The sequence below is a fragment of the Rhamphochromis longiceps genome, linkage group LG1 (genome assembly GCF_057381845.1).
Source record: "Rhamphochromis longiceps isolate RC_006_pf linkage group LG1, R_longiceps_female_GT1.1, whole genome shotgun sequence".
In the NCBI taxonomy this organism is placed as follows: domain Eukaryota; kingdom Metazoa; phylum Chordata; class Actinopteri; order Cichliformes; family Cichlidae; genus Rhamphochromis; species Rhamphochromis longiceps.
The window spans coordinates 15,989,857-16,005,705 of record NC_140557.1 but is presented as its reverse complement, the minus strand read 5'-3'; the positions used below and the strand labels follow the sequence as shown (position 1 = coordinate 16,005,705).

At 38.6% G+C, this 15,849-nt stretch overlaps 2 protein-coding genes across 5 annotated transcripts; one reads left to right on the top strand and one right to left on the bottom strand.

Moving 5' to 3' along the window:
- Positions 1-32: 32 nt before the first annotated feature.
- On the bottom strand, positions 33-6,966 carry LOC146678502 (phenazine biosynthesis-like domain-containing protein 1). Of its 2 annotated transcripts, none has more exons than XM_085400239.1 (10): positions 6,830-6,966; positions 5,606-5,705; positions 2,056-2,154; positions 1,755-1,864; positions 1,589-1,618; positions 1,398-1,486; positions 1,084-1,175; positions 619-702; positions 366-428; positions 33-280 (listed from the first exon to the last, which is right to left on the bottom strand). In XM_085400239.1, exons 2-10 carry the CDS (start codon positions 5,664-5,666, stop codon positions 168-170), a joined length of 741 nt encoding a protein of 246 aa, XP_085256365.1. In that variant the 5' UTR covers positions 5,667-5,705; positions 6,830-6,966; the 3' UTR covers positions 33-167. The 2 variants fall into 2 exon arrangements, with proteins under 2 accessions (XP_085256365.1, XP_085256355.1); XM_085400229.1 differs by lacking the exon at positions 6,830-6,966 and adding an exon at positions 6,100-6,288.
- On the top strand, positions 6,837-15,344 carry hnrnph3 (heterogeneous nuclear ribonucleoprotein H3 (2H9)). Of its 3 annotated transcripts, none has more exons than XM_085400195.1 (11): positions 6,837-6,900; positions 9,146-9,238; positions 9,673-9,828; positions 10,511-10,654; positions 11,827-11,965; positions 12,782-12,981; positions 13,147-13,242; positions 14,037-14,152; positions 14,444-14,579; positions 14,931-14,987; positions 15,101-15,344. In XM_085400195.1, the coding sequence occupies exons 2-11, from the start codon at positions 9,151-9,153 to the stop codon at positions 15,172-15,174; spliced, it is 1,206 nt and encodes a 401-aa protein (XP_085256321.1). In that variant the 5' UTR covers positions 6,837-6,900; positions 9,146-9,150; the 3' UTR covers positions 15,175-15,344. The 3 variants fall into 3 exon arrangements, with proteins under 3 accessions (XP_085256321.1, XP_085256341.1, XP_085256331.1); XM_085400205.1 differs by lacking the exon at positions 6,837-6,900 and adding an exon at positions 6,968-7,100; XM_085400215.1 differs by lacking the exon at positions 10,511-10,654.
- Positions 15,345-15,849: the final 505 nt, after the last annotated feature.

Sequence of the window (15,849 nt, the reverse complement as noted above, 5' to 3'; positions counted from 1 at the left end):
TCAGCTAAATCATTTCAGGATTGATCAGTCAGGACTTAAATGGGGTTTTTTTTTTTTCTTTTTTATTTGAACCTTCTCATTTTTATTCAAGAGCCATAAAGTGTATCTGCAGGAACACGACAGCTGTGATAGCACATCGGTCACTGTCTTCTCGGATGTGTCTCAGCCTATAGTTTGATTGTTCCCTGCAGAATAGTGATGGTCTGTCCAGCTATGTTGATTCTTCCATCATCTCTCACTTCAAGTTCCAGCTCGCCGCCACGACTAGAGCACTGGTAAGCTGCACAGGCACAGTAAGCCGATTGATAATGGATAAAAGTGGAACACATCAGTTATCAGATAAATGACACATTAGTAATACGTACCCAGCAATTTCTTCTTTCCTAGTTTGTCAGACCAGTAGCTGCCTAGGACTGTGTGGGCAGATCCTGCCAGAGCACATAAGCAGGAATAGGTTAACACTTTCTCTCAAAATGCATTAATAAGACACCTGTAAATGCATCCACTTTAGTCCAGCTGCTTATATGTAAATGTTTTTAGACACACAAATGTTCAGAATTATGTTATTTGATGAATAATAACTATAGATTACATATTAGTGAAGGGCAATCATCTTACCAGTGACAGGATCCTCAGGGATGCCAACCCACGGAGCAAAGTTTCTGGAGTAAAAGTCATATCCTGGCTGGCAATCCGGTGATCCTGTTTCCACATTTTAGCAGCGTTTGATATTTAATATTTGTTGGCAGAAACATTCAGTGAATTTTGTTATACAAATTAAAATGAGCAACAAACGAGTCCACAGGACGGTGATGGCAAAGTACTGTGCTCTTCATCACCATCATCATTAAAACACCAAATGAGGGAATGTTTTTAGCAGAGTGCTGTTCATCCCTCCAGCAGAGGTGCATTGAAGCTTTTCTGATGGTACATGGTGGGACAACACCTCACTTAAACACTTCATGTTGGGTTTTCTTTGGTTTATTCTTAAAGGGAAGCATTGACTGTTAAGTCTTCAATTTAATGGAATTGCTACATGTGGTCTGATCCAACAAGTATACAACTCTACACAGCTCAGATTACCTTTCATAGTGACGACGACGGCTCTGACTCTTCCACTTCTCTCACTATTCTGAAGAGCCACACTGTCAACTTTCAGATGGGTAAGCACGGAGCTGGAGAAAACACACAAAAAGCACATACACATTTACAAAAATGTGATGAGTGGGTGTAGAAGGCTAGTTGCTTGATTATTTGTTTGGCCTTCAAACATATGAATAAGCCCCACTACCTGGAAGCCTGAGAAATACAAATGTTTGAGACTTCATGAACAACAGGACCATGATTCAGATTCCTTTCAATTTGGCAACAAGCAAAGTTTTTTTTTTTTTACTAACGTGTCACAGCTGTCAGCCAGTCGAATCAGCAGCTTCTTGGTGTTGTTGGACAGATAAACTTCCTGAACCGGGAGGTTTCCCACTGCCGCCTGTGTCACACATGTAAAGGCAGAGATTTAGCTGAAAACACACACACACAGAGGAATGTAGCTACACTTTCACAAACCGTTCACAAAAATGTGATTTCTGACCTTGATGGTATCTTTGAAGTCGTTGGGATCCTGAAATAAAAGGAGTTCAGAAAGAAAACCATTTTACATACACTGTTAATAATACAAAAGAATCTTTTTATTTATTTATTTTTGACATTACAGGAATTGATGTGTTTATGTAACTAAAGAGAAAAGTTTATTTTACCTGTCGTGTGGGGGGGTTCAGAGGAAAGTCCATGATGTACCCTTCCTCCTTCTGGGTGACGCACAGATCTCCACTCTTGGTCTCAAACACCAGGGTGGGGTTTACATTTTCTGAAAGAAAACATCCATTACATGGTTATATGCTGGCACCTCTTTGCTCCTTTTTGCAGTCAGCTGCATTGTGCGGTACAGGCATCTCTAAAAAAGAAAAACAAATCGCTCCAGCAGCCTTTTCTAATGCACCTTGGTGTCACTTTTTCTTTTTTGGAAAAACATTTTTATGTGTAAATGTTGCATCTTACTGTTGTATTGGAACAGCACTGCTGCAGAGGCCAGAGTGGCATGACCACACAGATTGACTTCAGTGGTTGGTGTAAACCATCGAAGGCGGAACCTTGATCCTGTTAATCACACATTTAAGACTTTTTTTCAATTTTGTTTTGGTTTTAGTTTCAAATACACAAAGTTAGGCAGTGCAGATAATGATGTTGGTAATTGGCTTACATCCACAAAGGTCTTCAAGGTCAACTTAATGATTTATTGGTTAAAGATTGACTAAAAGACTTATAATTTAGTAACCATCATTCTTAAAAGTGTGGTGTGTTGTCAACGTATATAAAAGTACTGTAAAGATTTAAAACATGTCACATTTGACCTATGACCTCCCCTTCAAGGTCAAGACATCTAAACATTATAATAATGCTATATAGAGCTACTTAAAACTGTTTTTTACTGCCATTGAACTGTCAACATGCAGGCATATAGGGAAAGATACATTCAATTCAATTCAATTTTATTTATATAGCGCCAAATCACAACAAAAGTCGCCTCAAGGCGCTTCATAGATACAGAGGAAAAACCCAACAATCATATGACCCCCTATGAGCAAGCACTTTGGCGACAGTGGGAAGGAAAAACTCCCTTTTAACAGGAAGAAACCTCCGGCAGAACCAGGCTCAGGGAGGGGCGGCCATCTGCTGCGACCGGTTGGGGTGAGAGAAGGAAGACAGGATAAAGACATGCTGTGGAAGAGAGACAGAGGTTAATAACAGATATGATTCAATGCAGAGAGGTCTGTTAATACATAGTGAGTGAGAAAGGTGACTGGAAAGGAAAAACTCAATGCATCATGGGAATCCCCCGGCAGCCTACGTCTATTGCAGCATAACTAAGGGAGGATTCAGGGTCACCTGGTCCAGCCCTAACTATATGCTTTAGCAAAAAGGAAAGTTTTAAGCCTAATCTTAAAAGTAGAGATAGTGTCTGTCTCCCGAATCCAAACTGGAAGCTGGTTCCACAGAAGAGGGGCCTGAAAACTGAAGGCTCTCCCTCCCATTCTACTTTTAAATACTGTAGGAACAACAAGTAGGCCTGCAGAGCAAGAGCGAAGTGCTCTAATAGGGTGATATGGTACTACAAGGTCCTTAAGATAAGATGGGGCCTGATTATTTAAGACCTTGTATGTGAGGAGCAGGATTTTGAATTCAATTCTGGATTTAACAGGAAGCCAATGAAGGGAAGCCAAAACAGGAGAAATATGCTCTCTCTTTCTAGTCCCTGTCAGGACTCTTGCTGCAGCATTTTGGATTAGCTGAAGGCTTTTCAGTGAGTTTTTTGGACATCCTGATAATAATGAATTACAGTAGTCCAGCCTGGAAGTAATAAATGCATGAACTAGTTTTTCAGCGTCACTCTGAGACAGGATATTTCTAATTTTAGAGATGTTGCGCAAATGGAAGAAAGCAGTCTTACATATTTGTTTAATATGTGCGTTGAAGGACATGTCCTGGTCAAAAATGACTCCAAGGTTCCTCACCACGTTACTGGAGGCCAAGGTAATGCCATCCAGAGTAAGAATCTGGTTAGATACCATATTTCTAAGATTTTCAGGGCCGAGTACAATAACCTCAGTTTTATCTGAATTAAGAAGCAGAAAGTTAGCGGCCATCCAGGTCTTTATGTCTTTAAGACATTCCTGCAGTTTAACATGAGGTTTATAACTGCCACATTTCTTAGGACATCTGACCTTTTCTTCAATGTCAATAGTATAATATATAAAAAGCTTATTAATGTCCATTTATTTCCAAATCAATACCAATTATGAAGGGATATATACAAAATACAATGCTATTAAAGTAAATACTGCCCAGAGAGTGAGCAGTCTAAGCTGAGGTTTGTGCTCTGAGTATTTCTTTTTTGTAGTTTTCACACTGAAAAAGTAGCAAAGTAAACTAAAAGCAAACATACAGCATGCTGTGATTATTCATTTTTGAGCATGCTTGTGGTGTTGGACTCTGTCAGTGGAGTCAAAAGGGGACATAGAGAATCAGCTCATAGCTGGAAGTAATTAAATTGTGGGAGATGAGAAAAAATGTGGGAGATGGCTCTAGAAAACATCTGTGTGTCAGCAGAGAACTGCAAATGTCAGATGATATTTTTGGCAAATTACAAGAATACTGAACCCTTACTGCCATGGTTTGGGTTCACTTTTTACTTATTTAATTTAAATAACAGGCGCACTTTAAAAAGTCATACATGCTTTCATCTTATTACATTTGGACTTTTGTAATTCCCTCTAACCAGTTGTTTTTCTCTCCTTTCTCAGCAAATATAATTTAGAGTATTTTTCAAAAGTCACATTTTTAAGTCTGAAGTAAAACTTATTGTATCTGTTCCTGCTTCCTCTTTGTAAATAATACCTGCATTCCTCTTGGACCGACTGCACACTGCAGTTTTTCACTGTGACAGCTTGTTGCACAATTCTTTGGACTCCATACAATGTAACATTGTTACCTGACAGACTGCTGAGGACAGGTGTTTTTCAGTTTGTGCACGCAGTGAGTAAAATGCTCTGTGTGTGTTTAACTGCAAAGGAACACTAAACATAAGCTAATGAACAGATAAACCTAACTTGGAAAAATAATGAGCTCCTGCTAATGGTTGTGGGTCCTTAATTCTGCCTAATGGCACTAGTTTGATTTTGCTGAAGGCTAACCTTTTGTGATGCTCTTATGCAATCCAAAATTTGTAATTGACATTTCTTAATAGGTACAAAGTGCCATGAAATAGACTTTGTGGTGATTTGAATATATTTTTCTCTAATTTAACTGTATTTTGATCCTTAAATGTCTGTTCTCTGTGGCAAAACTTCAAAGTTTTAATTGTGTGACAATGTCACATCTTCCTATGGTCACTAGCAGATATTTATGTCCTCAATAGTAACCTGGAAGCTGAACTTCTTGCTAAATTTTCATCCTAATACCAGCTATCTCAGGGGGGCAGTTTGCTTTCATTGAGTAGATTTGTCCTTTTTACGGATAAACTTTTTTCACTTTTTTTGTAATCTCAGGCAGACTGATCCAGGCTTTTTCCTCATCACATTTAGACTATTTTAATTCCCTCTATGGAAGGCTCAGCCCTTAGACCCTCACAGCTGTGCAAATTCTTCACCACTCCTCACAACTTTTTTTTTTTAAGTGACTCCTTTTTTTCCTATCATACAATTTCCTTGACTCATTTATTTCACTTGTCATATTATTCAAGTTTTGTGTCGTGTTTTTATTTTTTGTTTTATTTCAGTCTGTTTTTTTTTTCTGTAAACCATTTTGCAACGATTATATACATAAGCTTTATTATTATCATCATTCTTATGACTATAAATTCATACAAACTTGTTAATCTATATTGAAAATTTCTATCCTGCACCTATAGGGGCTACTTTAAAGTTTAAGCAGCATGTGAGCCGTACACCATACTGTACACTTTTGAAAGAGAGCTTTCCATTACAGCAATACAATCTAAGAGGCTTTGGAATTGGCAAGGCAAAAGTGATCTGTATTAAAACAGACATACCTGTAGTAAAGCTATCAGAGGGATTCGTCCTGGTGATGAAAGCAGTTTCTGAGAGGTTCATCTCTGCTGCTATCTTGTGATACAAGTCATCACTCAGCTCCTGTTAGAAACACACGATTTAACGAGCAAATGATAGTGTCCTGAGCTGCTTTGACCAGTTAATGATTGTAAGCTTCTGGCAGACAAACAGAGGAAGTTTGCTCACTGAAAATGAATAAACATTAAATAAGTTAATTGGAAGCAGCAGCCTGATGTGTCTTATTCAGTTCTTGTGTGATAGCACAGTTTTCAGGGGAACGCAACAAACCACTTTCATTTTCATAGTTGAATTTACAAAAGATTGTTTAAGTTAAAATACTTTTAAAAACACATCTTGTCGAGTTTGTTTTGCAGAAAGAATTTCTGTTTCTGGTCTGCACTTGTGCGAAGCACCGATGCAGGCCCCCATAGCGCAGGACTAAACATTAAGCTTTGACCTAAATATTCTTACTCACACGCTGAAGTGGACAAACTGCCGCTGGGTTTCCCCTGAACGGTAAATTGGTGAAGGCATCCAGCGTGAACACTGGTATCTCCATTGTAGGTGAGCGAAAGAAGACGAAAATGGCTTGGAAGTTAAGAGCCTCCGTCCTTCAGCACGGATTTTGATGGAAAGGGTCCACACGCAGTGCTGTGGATGGACTTTTGACCCTCCCTCTGCATGTGTTTTTTCTCTCTCCCTGCAGCCTATCCTATTTTCCACTTGTTTTAGTCACATTTAGACATAACCGGTTTGCGACTGTAGTAGAATGAGTATGTGTTTAAGACTACAAACTTTACCCCTTAAGATAGTCACTTAACTGTGGTTATTTGACAATCTAAAAATAACATTTTTAATGCGATAAATACTGTTTTGTATTGTATAGATAGCCAGAATATGCATGACTAGTCTTACAATATTTTGAGAGAGTGATTAATTTATGATTATAGACACACAAAAAATCCGACTACCCTGACGATAGTTTAGTCTTAAACGCATAATCTAGATTTTGAGTTTACAATAACGGGCACGCTGAATATTTGGTAAATTGTATTTTTATTACATGTCCCAGATACCAGCTCTCTTTGGAGTCGTAAACACAAGCGTCATATCAATAAGCAATTTGGAAAACACGGACTAGTAACAGAAAAAAAAGACGCTAGAATGAATCAACGTTTATAAATCGAAATCTCGCGAGAACATACCTGTGCAAGTTTGCTGGCAGTGTCACCTGAGGCACGGGGCAGGAGCAGGAGACCGGGGATAAGAGGAAGCGGTGAGATAATTTTACCGGTTCACTCATTGCTAACTGTGGATGTGTTTCTTTATGGAGTTGTGTTTTGACATCCAGTGAAGACGCAGGACCGTTAAAACGAGAATTCGTTTGTCCTGTACGTTTGACCGCTGTCTGTGTCCTACAGTTAGCCTTAGCGGCTAGTCTGCTAAATGCTAATGTTGCCGAGCTAACGTTTTCGCGTAAGTCTGGCTTACGAGAAACATATAACTAGTATGAATATTAGACTGATGGATACTCAGATTTGGAGAACTTTTTATTAAGATGCCGTCTTGCGTTTAAAGGATCAAGTTGGGTATAAGTTTAACTCCGACTAGGTTAGCTAGCGCGGCTCTCGAATTTTTAGCACAACACATAAACAGCTGGAAGGAGGAAGTATCAGACCATAGCTATTTAAGCTGTTCTGGCCGCTGCAAAGATACAGAAAGTCGTTATTAGATATGTTCTTTGAAAGCTTTTTGTGTCATATGTTACTAATAGTTATTTACTTTGTTTTATTGTACAGTTCCGGCGAGGTTTGTTGTCGGTTTAATCTGAATTTAAAAGTAAAAAAAAGAGTCTAGTCTGTCACTGCGTCGACATACCCGCAAATGTTAAAATATGAGATGAATGCAAACTATCCGGATAGATGCACCAGTAAACATTTAATCTCAGTGTTAACTTTTGCCAAACCTGTTGCTCTTGCAAATCGGTTGACAAAAATAGGATTGAAGGGGAAGATTCGGCAACAACTCGAGTGATCTTATTTATGTTTAATAAGCCAAATTCCTTTAAATTAATTATTCCTTCAGCTTTTATTTACCAGATTAAAATTGAGACCATCATGCCCACACTTAACAATGAGGGATTGTTATTGCAGCCTAACTTTGTTTTTAAATTCTTTTTAAAATTCATTTTGTGTGTAAAGCACACACGGGGGATGTTGGCTATCTCAGGATCTTACTCACAAGTGAGGGCAGAAAGGGATTGGATGTCGGGCTGAGGCTTTTTTTTTTTTTTTTTTTTTTTTTTTTTTTTTTGCAGTGATGCAGATTCCGAACCGGATTTTTGTGATAACGAGAGACCTGAACGTGAAAGCAAAGCTGTCAATTTACCGATTGATATACGTCCTTACCCTCACCTATGGTTATGAGCTCTGGGTTGTGGCTGAAAGAATGAGATCACAGATACAAATGGCGGAAATTAGTTTTCTCCTAAGGGTCGCTAGCCTCTCTCTTTTTAAGATGGGTTGAGGAGTTCAGCCAAGCCACAGGCATTCAGAGTAGAGCCACTACTCCTGCACATTGAAAGGAGCTAGTTTGAATATCTCAGGCATCTGATTTGGATACCTCCTGGGCGAGGTGTTCTGGGCATGTCCTACTGGAAGAAAGCCCCAGGTATTCCCAGGACACTTTGGAGTGCCTTGGTGTTCTCCTGAATGAGCTATAGGAGGTGCCTGGGGAGAGGGAGGTCTGGGTTTCTCTGCTTAGGCTGCTGACCTCACGATCTGGCCCCAGAGAAGCAGGAGAAGATGAATGATCAAGTACTGTTTGCAAGCCAGAAGCATTAAAAATTTTCCACTTCATTATCATTAACAGTGAATGCACACATTATTAAAATGCACACCAGAATGCAAAGAAAAATAGTAATAGCAAATAGTAATTCATAACAATAAATGCATTTTTTTTTTTAAAGTTTGTTCAGTGTCCAGTACCCCCAGAGCAAATGACCAGAATACTTTTGGTCCTTTATATAGATCTGGCGCAGGACTCCACATAGTGACCCGCGCTTGTTGGTCAGCAAGACTAGAAGCATAATGTTTAGAGATACACTAAATATGATTTTTCTCGGCCGATTCAGATTTGTTTTTGAAGTCTGACCTACCGATCCCTATTTTCTAAGAACAACAAATGACAACACATGGAAATGAATATCTACTCATCTTCAATGCTAATATGAGCTGCTTTCTTGCCACAAGGAGTAGCCACAGCAGGTAGTGTCCCCCTTTTTTTGGGGGGGGGGACTGTTTCGAACTGGAAAACTATACACCCTTACTGACGCATCCGACTGGAATAGAGCCAGTAACTTTTTTTTTTTGCCAAATGAATGTTAATCATAACACTGTGGAGTCAGCTTCAATGCAAAATATCAATTTTGTAATAAATGGATTATTAAACTTAAGAATTCATAACTAAGCAAGTGTTGCTGACACAAATGTCTTTCTGCTGTGTTGTGCCGTCTGTGACAGTGAGGATGTCTTTGAATGACGAGGGGTACGTGGTTCGGATCAGAGGACTTCCCTGGTCCTGCACACAGGAGGAGGTGGCCAGTTTCTTTTCTGGTGAGGAAACAGACGTCTTTACATCCTCAGACAAGACCTTAGCTGTTAGTGTTGAAATTGTCACTAGACTAGTTAAATCGCTTAGCATGGCATTCAAGTTTGCATGCACAAGTCTTTTGTAGCACATCTCTGTTTTTGTTATATGCCACACTATTCAAATTTCAGTAGCAATATCAAAGAGCCAAGGGTATCAAGAAAAATGGAAATTATGACCAAAGAATTGGATAAAACATCCAAGCTTTCAAGATGATTTTTAGGACAATAATGTAAAGGTTGTTTATTACTTATCCAAACTTACCTTGAGTGCCTGAACTTGGATGTTTAATTTTTTTTTTATTAATTTTTTTATCTTTTTGTAATGGTTCATTACCATTACCTCTTCTCTAGCAGAAGACATCAGTTTAAAAACTTGACGCAATCTCTCTTATGTTTAGACTGTGACATCGCGGGAAAAGTAAATGGAGTGTGTTTCACATACTCAAAAGAAGGCCGTCCGAGTGGAGAGGCATTTATTGAGCTGAAAACAGCAGAAGATTTCAAGAATGCTCTTGCGAAGGACCGTAAATACATGGGGCACCGATATATAGAAGGTAAGCAAACTGGTTAAAACTGAGCAACAGATTTGAATGTTAAGGACGCTACACACTGAACACGTTGAATTTTGCAATGTGATCCAGGAGTTAAAGCTGTATCACGCTGCTTTTGTACACATTTCACAATGTCAGTGGGGCGATTTGAACTATTATTAGCAGAGTTGGCAACACATAAGGAGGTATCAATCATTCTAGAGAGGCGTCACTGTTTAGCTCTGCGTCTGAGGTAAAATGGTATTATTTTACCATTTCTATTTCATTGTGTATTCAGTCCCAGTGTGCAATCTGAGTTACAGGTACACTTGCTGCCAGATACAGTGATCTGATTGGTTACATCTGTTTATTCAGATCCATAAAATCGAGCTTGGTTCAAAATAAAAGCAAATGCCCCAAATTCATCAACTGAAATTATGCGGTCAGTGTGAACTGCTGTGTTAAGAAAAGGTGAGTCAGAAGAATATTTTTAATGCAAGAAATAGTTACATTTTACGCGTCTGGTGCATAAAGGTTTTTTTTTTCTCTTTCTTTGTATCATTAATGGTTCATAAAGCAGCAGTTATTCAGTTATATTGGGTTCCTCATTTGCATATGAAGCCTTTAAGAAAACTGTAATGAACATGTTTAAGTTTAATTTATGACCAGCATGTGATGTTTGTGAGTGTCTGTCTGTCCAAATCAGTGTTCAAGTCGAACCGTAGTGAGATGGACTGGGTGCTGAAGCGTAGCGGTCCTGCTGACTATGACAGCTGCAGTGGCTGCATGCTGAGACTTAGAGGCCTGCCCTTTGGCTGCAGTAAGGAGGAGATTGTTCAGTTTTTCTCAGGTACATGAACACTGAGACTTTTGGGTAAATACTACATAAAGTTGTATTGATGTTACAGTAGATATTTTAGTCTGAAGGATAGTTTTTCAGTGCTGTAGTTTGTGTTTTGTTTTTTTTATTGTTATTCAGAACACCGTAGCAGTCAAATGAGATGCAACCATAAATTTAATTTAAGACAAACACTTAAGAAAGCCCTTTGTCGCTTCATTGCAATATAGACCTTGTGCAGAATATTTAAAAAGGCTATAAAAAGACAAGTCTTTTTTTAAAAAAAAAAAAAGAGCTGTCAACTTCACACGATCTTCACTATAAACAGGGCTATATTAGGAAATGTGATGTGGATCATTAAAAGAAAAAAAGAAATCCAAATACTGCCAACTTCACTTTGAACAGTGCTTTTCACTTTTGCCACTAAACCCCATTGCAATACATAGGCATATGCTAACCTTCAGAGTAGATTGACAGGTTATTAAACTTAACATGATTAACTGTGACTAAGTTATTAAACATGTCTGCGTGTTCTAATGTGTGTTTGTTCTTGCAGATTAGTCATGCTGTGCTTACTAATTTGTCCTTGTCCGAATTGTTAGTAGTACAGCAATGATGTTGGTGTTCTGTTAGTCCATTATTTAGCACATTTGTATGACTTAAGATGCCATAGCTCCTAAAGTATTTAATAATAGAATGAGCTGGGCTGTTTTGGCTGAGGGAAGACAATCCCATAAAACTGATCTGGGGTCAGTATTAATGACACTGGCATTGGCTATCTAGGATAATATACACTAATGATTAATATAGATGGATACTAATATTATATTTTTTCAGATAAAGCATAATTTGGCCATTGTGCTACATATACTCTGTAGTTGTTGTTGTTGTTTTTAAAAAAAAAAACAAAAAAAAAAACAAACAAACAAAGGTGAACATACAGTGGCTTATAAGCTGACTCCAAGGCAGTTTTTTTTTTTCTTCTTCTGTTCCACTGCTGAGCAGCAAGTGTAAAGTCAGTCCCCTAAGATGCTCCTATTTTAAGTAGTATGAGATAATACAGCTGTTGTTTATTTGCTTTAATGACCCATTAATCCTTAAAGCTCCACTGATGTAGTGGGTGTTGTACAATCAATTCTATCAGTCTACCTACCGACCTATGTATTTGTGTGCTTGGGTTAAAGGGTTGAGAATCGTGCCAAATGGGATAACTCTGCCAGTGGACTACCAGGGGAGGAGCACAGGGGAAGCCTTCGTGCAGTTTGCCTCAAAGGAGATAGCAGAAAAGGCTCTGGGGAAACACAAGGAAAGAATAGGGCACAGGTGGGACAGATGGGAAAGGGACGGGCTGGACTGGGTTGGGCTTCTGTTAACAGCATTTAATGGGTGGTGATATTAGAATAATTGTGGTATTATTGGGTTGGGGTCTGAATATAAGCATGGGTGGATGTGCTAGTGTGATTATTATTATTTATTTTTTTATTTTTGGTAAAACTGATAAAATGGTAATTAATAATGGGTGGATCATGTTATATTTATTTTTATGCTAATAAGCTTAATTGGTTTATATATTGTAATTAAATGTGAAATATTGGGATGGTCTGTCTGTTTTTTCAAATAAAGGTTGGTGTATTATTTTTGTCATAGACAATTTTCCCGTGTTCATTTAAGATGTGGGAGCTCTATTTAATTGCCTTACAGAAACATTTGGGTTTAATAAATGATTCATTGGTCCTTATTTTATGACCTTCGTTGATTTATGTAGATCATTTATTATGGGTGGGGGGTATAAGTATAGAATTAAAACAAACAGCCAGCACAGGTTCAACCATTAAAGCAGAGAAACAATAAAGCACCTAAAAGCCCTGTAATGATTTCCTTGGCTGTAAGTAACAGTGGTGAGGTTGGTGTAGAAATCCTTTACTTCAGCCTTAAGCCCAGCTAGTGAGATTTTGAGGTCAATCATTCAGACCACTGATTAGAATATTTCTACTTTTGTGTCTTTATCTTCTCTCTGTAAATTATATCTATGTTTGTAACCTTAATTGAGCCACTTCAACACCTTAACCCTCTCCTCTGCCTCTTGATTTTTTTTTTTTTTTTTTTATCCTGCGTATCTCTATGTACCTCATATTTCAGGTACATAGAGATTTTTAAGAGCAGTCGTAATGAAATCAGAGCCTACTATGAGGTGCCCCGGCGGGGAATGGGAGCCCAGAGACCAGGGCCCTATGATAGACCAATGATGAGCGGCCCCAGAGGAGGGTTTTTTGGTCCTTCTCCTGGCCGTGGTGCCACCATGATGGATAATATGAGGAGTGGAGGTGGTTACGGAGGAGGTAAGCAGTTTTTGTCTGACCCTGTAGAAAAGGACCTTCAGTTATATTCAGAATAAATTATATTCAGTTCTCTCTCATTCTGCTGGTGTAAAGAGCCTTGTTTCACCTGTAGTGTATCTGTGAGCGGTGAACTGCAGATTGTCTTTGCTGTGTTACTGTGTCCAGGTTACAGTAACTTTGACAACTACAACGGGTTCAACAACTACTGTTTTGGCAACGGCATGTTTGACGAGCGAGTGAGAGGAGAGAGGGGAGGAAGAGGTAAAGTTCAGATTTTATTTGCCTTTCAGAGTTGTGTATTTGGAGTTTAGTGCCCCTGCTGAAAGGCTGGAATATTTTCTGATATTTGGTGATTACATTTGGTTAATTGCATTTTATTTTTCTCAAACATGTACTTTATCTGCACAAAACATTTGTTAATGAAAACAGGAATGTGCTTGGATGTTTAGTAAGTTGCCCAAGGACATTTTAACATACGGATGAAGGAACTGAGGATTCCTGCACTGCCAAGCTTCTGAATAGTAGACCAACCCTCTCTGAATCTAAAAACTGAAAACAAGATTTTTGGGGCCCACAGTTGCAAACTGAGTAACCAGTGAGGAACGTAACTTGTCTATCCAGAAGATATGTTTAAAAACCACGTGTACTACTACACCACACACCCCTGTTTCAAATGATTAAAATAGAAAATAACTTCTGAGCAATTTCAGACTTCTACATGTTCCAGCTTGTATGATTTGAAACTAAAATCATTCAAAAGGCTTTTTTTTTTCTTTCTTTTTTTTTCAGGACAAATGATTGCCTTGCCTTTTTCAACAGCCATCTTAAAAATTGTCACCATCTTGAGTTTTCAAATAGCTTATCATGAAACTGTAACTGGTACTTCTACCTGCCTGTGAATGATTTCCCTGCAATTTTATCTACTGCACTAACTGCTGATGTCAATAAGTGAAATTAGGATTTGCTTTGTGAAGCAGATGTCTATGGCAGTAAATCTAAGACTTCTCAGTGAATTACTGTTTTGTTTTTCTCTCCGCCCCACCACCACCACTTAGGAGTGGGAAGCCATGGTTACAGTAGTCAGAGTGATGTCGGCTCAGGCTTTCATAGCGGTCATTTCGTCCATATGAGGGGTCTACCTTTCCGTGCCACAGAGGGAGACATCGCTAAAGTAAGAAAACGCTAATCTGATGATTTGTCTTAATGTCTGGATCAAGCATATCAAACTCTGTGGATTTAACTGAAAATATTTTTATTAGGTGGCAGAAAACTGCATTATTCAGTTGAGTGTGTCACGTGTGAGAGAGGGTTTTCATACTTTCTCATTTTTGAAGTTAGAAGTTGGAAATGTATTATCTATGTGGGAACCCAACCTGTCCAGTCCTTTAGATCTGAGATGTCTGGTTTCTGCTCATGTCTTAAAATATCCAGAATTGTATTAACCTTCATTTATTTTTCACAGTTCTTCTCTCCTTTGAACCCGTTAAGGATCCACATCGATATGGCTCCCAACGGCAAGTCAACTGGAGAAGCAGACGTGGAGTTTCGCTCCCATGAAGATGCCGTGGCCGCCATGTCCAAAGACAAAAACCACATGCGTATGATTTGGCTTTTTTTTTCTCTCTCTCTCTCCCCTCAAGCCAGTGTTTCCATTACTCTCACTCAGAGATACTTGTCAACTCACAGCAGAGATGCAGAATAAGACAGTGGGAAAAATTAAAATAAAAATGTCAGTGAGGCAGAATTAACATAGGAATACATTTTAAGGAGGTTAGTCTTCCTATTGAGCTTAGACCAAGTGTCTAAGATATTTCAGCTTGATTATCTTTACTAATCAGTTTCAGATAAATGCATACATGTCATTTACATTAATGTCTAACAATATTTATTTTTAAATGAAACGTCCATAAACCTCTTTGACTGATTGGGTTGATGTTGGTTTTCCACAGAACATCGCTACATCGAGCTGTTTCTTAACTCGACAGCCAGCGGTGCCGCTGAAATGAGTGAGTTTTAACAGTGTTTTGTTCAGCTTGATACAGTTTCATTATACATTTATAATTTTGAGAATGAATTTGATCATTTTCAAACCAAATGATCTTTTTTGAAAACCTTTCAGGCCGTGGCAGCGGTGGTTACTATAGTAACTCAGGAGGAAGCTCCCGGAGCAGCGGGCTGCGAGGTGCATACTGATGATGTCATCCCACAGCTCCAGTCCATCCTGGCGTTCATGTCACGTCTCTGAAGGCCACATTTAATCAATGAGTGTTTCTAAGCAGGAAAGCTGACGTGAAGTTCCACATTTTCTTTCCTTTTTGTTTTTAAAAAAAAAAAAAAAAAAAAAGGCAGAATGAAAAAAGTAAGACACAGACATGACCACAACGAGCACTATTTTCACACTATTCCTAGAAGCATATGAAGAACAACATGGCTTACACGGAGATAAAAATCCCGGAGCTGTCACAGGTGCTGAACGTGGTCAACTGGTCATGTCAAAGGATTCATGTTTCTTAAAATTGAAGATTGTAGTACAGTTTATCTGAATACACACAAATACAGAAAAGATACAAATTGCAGAAAGATGTTGTCTTTTGTAATTATATTTTATGGAATGGTATTAAGAGCGTTACATCTGAATGCATTAGTTTTTGACGACTTTAGTGGGATGCACTTTTTTTTTTAATTCTCCAGTGCAGCAGGAGCTTCATCCCACAGAGCAACAGCTGTGGTGTTTGATATGTAAGGGGTGGGTGGATTGCTTTGGTTTGGGTATCTCGTTGCAAGTCTTCATAGGTTGCGGTCTTAATCATCTTGATTGAAGTGTGTTCAGATAATAACATCCATTTGACCTTGACTTCAGATCAGCTT